This window comes from Mus pahari, chromosome 21 (genome assembly GCF_900095145.1).
Source record: "Mus pahari chromosome 21, PAHARI_EIJ_v1.1, whole genome shotgun sequence".
In the NCBI taxonomy this organism is placed as follows: Eukaryota; Metazoa; Chordata; class Mammalia; order Rodentia; family Muridae; genus Mus; species Mus pahari.
In genome coordinates this window covers 41,418,256-41,422,352 of record NC_034610.1, presented here as the reverse complement: position 1 = coordinate 41,422,352, position 4,097 = coordinate 41,418,256, and the positions used below count along the sequence as shown (strand labels likewise).

General features: G+C 43.6%; 1 protein-coding gene across 1 annotated transcript in view; it reads right to left on the bottom strand.

Moving 5' to 3' along the window:
• Txlnb (taxilin beta) overlaps positions 1 to 3,868 on the bottom strand; it is a 44,733-nt gene extending 40,865 nt beyond the window's left edge. The window contains exons 1-2 of the mRNA XM_021221500.2: positions 3,729 to 3,868; positions 506 to 951 (exon numbers count right to left, since the gene is read on the bottom strand). Coding sequence (XP_021077159.1) covers positions 506 to 938 — 433 coding nt within the window. The 5' untranslated portion in view covers positions 939 to 951; positions 3,729 to 3,868. The remainder of the gene's footprint in view (positions 1 to 505; positions 952 to 3,728) is intronic.
• Between the last annotated feature and the right edge of the window lie 229 nt (positions 3,869 to 4,097).

Genomic DNA, 4,097 nt, shown 5'->3' with positions numbered 1-4,097 from the left:
ATGAAATCAATCCAAATATATGTATATGGCTGATAGGTTATTTCTCTGCCAGTGAAAGTAGCCATTTCAAACCAGATTAGAGTATATTAGAGGCAGATTTATTGGGAGTCTGCGCTCGGCGAGTTCGCAGGCTTCAAGGATAGAGAAATGGCAGGCTGGGGGCTGGTGTGTGTGTGTGTGTGTGTGTGTGTGTGTGTGTGTGTGAGAGAGAGAGAGAGAGAGAGAGAGAGAGAGAGAGAGAGAGAAATGTCAGCACTGTATAGGGAAAAGCCGGGGTGGGAGTGGCAGGGTTGTGGGGGCGGGGAGGGCAGCCCAGCCCTTGGGCAGGGTTGGGGGCAGGGTATGCCAGATAGAGACTGAGAAATAATCAGGTCTGCTTTCATATGTAAAATATGCACCTCAGTCCCTTGGGCCCTGGGTTCTGCAACCAAACAATGGCTTTTCCTGGTGTTCAAGCCAATGTAATAATTAAGAGAAATGTCTTCTATTAGACCATCATACTTGCCTAATCCTTTTAAGATTTTCTTTTCCAGCTTTTGCTCTTTATTGCTGACAGGTTCTTTGGCTGTGGCTGGCTCTTCAGGAGCAGTGGGTTCTCTGTCTGTCTCTTCAGTGGTTTCTTCATAGTCACCCTCCTCATTGTCTGGTGCCTCTGTGTTTTGGGGCTGCTCCTTAGTTTCAGAGGTGCCCTCCTTCCCTCTGGGACTGGCAGCAGACCCGTATGTGCTTATGATGTCTTCCAGTTGTCGGCTCAACTCTTCGGCGATATCATGGGCTCCCTTCTCGGGATGCAGGCTTGCCTCTTGCTCTGGTGCGTGGCTTGAGGTTGAGGACCGCTCGCCGTCTTGCTTTCCTGGGCCGTTTTGATTGAGCGATGAGCTGTCCCCTGGAGGATTTGGGGGCTCTACTGAGAGCTGATCAGGATGATTAACCTCCATATGGGAGTGCGATCTGGTGGGAAGCACAGTTATGGTTCACCCAATGAATTCGCTTACATATTAATGATAAGGATATCTCTCAGAGAGGCGCCACCTTATTTTGGGATCTGCCACAGAATAAATGAGCTTTCACATTCCATGGACACTAAAACTCAGGTCGTAGTACTGTCCTACTTTGAGTGTGATCTTCACATTTTAGCAGTATCCCTTTTTGTTGAAATTGTCTGAGTTAATTTATGGTATTGTTTGTATGAATATATTTGTCAATTTGTGTTAGGATTTTTTCAGGTGTCGACCTCACTGTTTTTAAAAGTGCTTGCACATAGACATTTTCATTCAAAGTTTATTTTTTATTTAATTTTTAATTTAACATTTAATACAAGAACCATTGTGATTACTAAAAATAATTCCTAAGTTACACCCATAAGCTATTTTTTAATCTTTAGGTAAAAAGTTTAGCTTGTATATCTTAATACATTATTAGGTAAAATTGCTTTTCTAGTGTTTTCTCCCTGATAATGTGCAACATGCAATTATCAATCAGAAAATAAAAGGTTTTTTTTTGAGCTTCAGACTAGCGTTTTTAATTAAAACAGGGAATGAGAAATATATAAATAAGCCAGAAATATGAATGAATGATGATCCTTAGAAATCTATTTTCATGTGTATATATGTATATGAGTACAGTGCATTCACGTGTGTGTGTGTGTGTGTGTGTGTGTGTGTGTGTGTGTGTGCACATGCGGAGGCCAGGAAAGGATGTCTGATGTCACATCCATCTTCTACTTTAAAACAAGAGCCTTTCACTGAACCCTGGCACTAGGGTGGCAGTCAGCAAGCCCCAGTCATCCTCCTGCCTCTGTCTCTAACGGCACTGTAATTACAGGCTCATTTGACTGCACCCAAGTTTCCACGTTGTCAGGACCAGAACTTTAATCCTTATGCTTGGATAGCAAGCAATTTTGCTCGCTGAGCCATCTCTCCAGCCCACATGTAATACTAACTCCTTAAATTTCTATAGCATTCTTTTACTCTAGAAACTGACTCCGTCTTAGAAATAAAAAAGATAATCATTTTCTAACTCGAAAAGTTCTAGGAAAGTGTAAGAATTTTAAGACCTAGCAATGTATATATATATATATATATATATATATATATATATATATATATATATATATCTTAAGCTAGAAAAAGAATTCGAATGCAATATGGACTCAAACCAGGCATGCTGGGGCAAGTCTACTTATTATTCTTTGTGGAGGCAGGAAAGTCAGATGTTCAAGGTCATCCTCAGCTACACACTGAGTCCCTAGCCTGCCTCTGCTATATAATCCTGTCTCCCAGCAGCAACAACATCAACACCCAGATAATAGTACAGCCTCTGGGGAATACGGAACAACAGAGCTCATTGCATTAAAGACTCCAGGCTTTGCTCCTACCACGCTGAGGGGTGGAAAGATTTGGCTTAGGTTTTTAAGTTCTGGTGCCTTTTGTTTACAAATAGAACTCAATAGTTGTGCTGCTAATTGACAGCATAAAAATATGGCGACATTCCCCAGCTTCACGGGTTTGGCAGTTGTGTTGGCATGACAGTGGAAACAAAAACATGCCGTGTTCCAAAGTGCACAGCTTCCTTGGCCCATTTTTAGGGCAAATGTCAAGCACTTGAATGTAGTAGGTGCTGCACACTTGAATGCCAACCCGAGAGTGGAAAACACAGTGTGGAGACACTCCCCACCCACCTGTGGCTCACCCAGCCTTCGCCAACTTAGAAAGAAGTTCACTCCTTTTAACTCAATCACTTGGTTATCACACAGTGTGGCGGCGTCTCTACCACTGCAGTCTATGTCCTGACCTCCGCTTGCTATGCTCTTGGCTATATATAACTCCTGCCTCCCCCAAGCACACAGAGAGACACGTGTCACCTGCTGTCCAGCCAGAAGTTATTTTAAGTTCTTCTAAAATGAGTTCTGACATTTAGCCCTTCATCCCCGAAGTCAAGAGAATAGGCTCTCTCTCCATCAGACTAAAACTTGTGACCATTTACTGGTTTGAATCCTTATGTGAGCTTTTTACGTGTAGGGGAGATTATCATTGGGTGAGATCTGAAGTCAATCAAAGTTCAAAGCAGTTATTTCAAACAGTCCATGGGCATTTCACTGGGGTTAGGCTACATGAAAAAGTTCGCGTGATCTATTCAAGCTTAGGTTTATGGATATTCTTTAAATTCCTGTTCCATATTAATTGGTGTGTGTGTGTGTGTGTGTGTGTGTGTGCGCGCGCGCGCACGCACACGCGTGCAGCTCCTCAAATGCTCCACTGATGTGCGATATCTCCAAACTCCAACCTTCTTTGTAAAACAGTAACCTATTTTGTTTACAGGACAATTTACTTCTTTGAGACACCTCAGAACAGATTAACAAGAAGGAAAACCAAACATAAACAAAGCCAAAGAACCTTAAAATAGTCCCTTTTTAAGTAAAGTTTCTTCTAACAAAGAAACTCTAAAATCTGTCTTTTACAAACTTTATTGGCTCTGTGCCCCTCCCGGGAGAAGGAATGTTTCTTTTCCCTGTGCTAGCAGTTCCTGTGGCTGCACACACACACACACACACACACACACACACACACACACACACACACGCCCCATCCCTTCCTGATCCACCCGTTGTCCTGTGAAGTTGAACAATGGAAAGCCCTTCTACCATTTGCTGGCCATCTGTAACTTTTGAACACTACAGACTACAGGCTGCCCCTCACAGGGCTTGGGGAAGTGTTTGTCACACTTACCAGAAGGAAGGGAGCTAAGCAGGAAGAGAAGGGAGAGGAAAGAGGCAGTAGAGTCAGAGCAGCAGCAGGAACAGGAACAGGCAGCAGGGCTGTGTTCTTACAAGGAGGGAGAGACTGCAGACACACACACACACACACACACACACACACACACACGCCCACAAAGGGAGGGGGCGGGGAAGGAAACTCCCCGTGACGCAGCAAGAAAGAAGTCTGTCTATGCTTCAGTAGGTGTCGCCAGGGGAGTATCCTTTGAAAGAAAAGCAGCTGGTGGACTGTGAGACTCTGCACGTTTAGTCCTCTTTAAAATTCAAACCCAGATGAATGGCCCTCCTGCTGCGGTTTTCTGACATTGTTGTTATTTTTGAA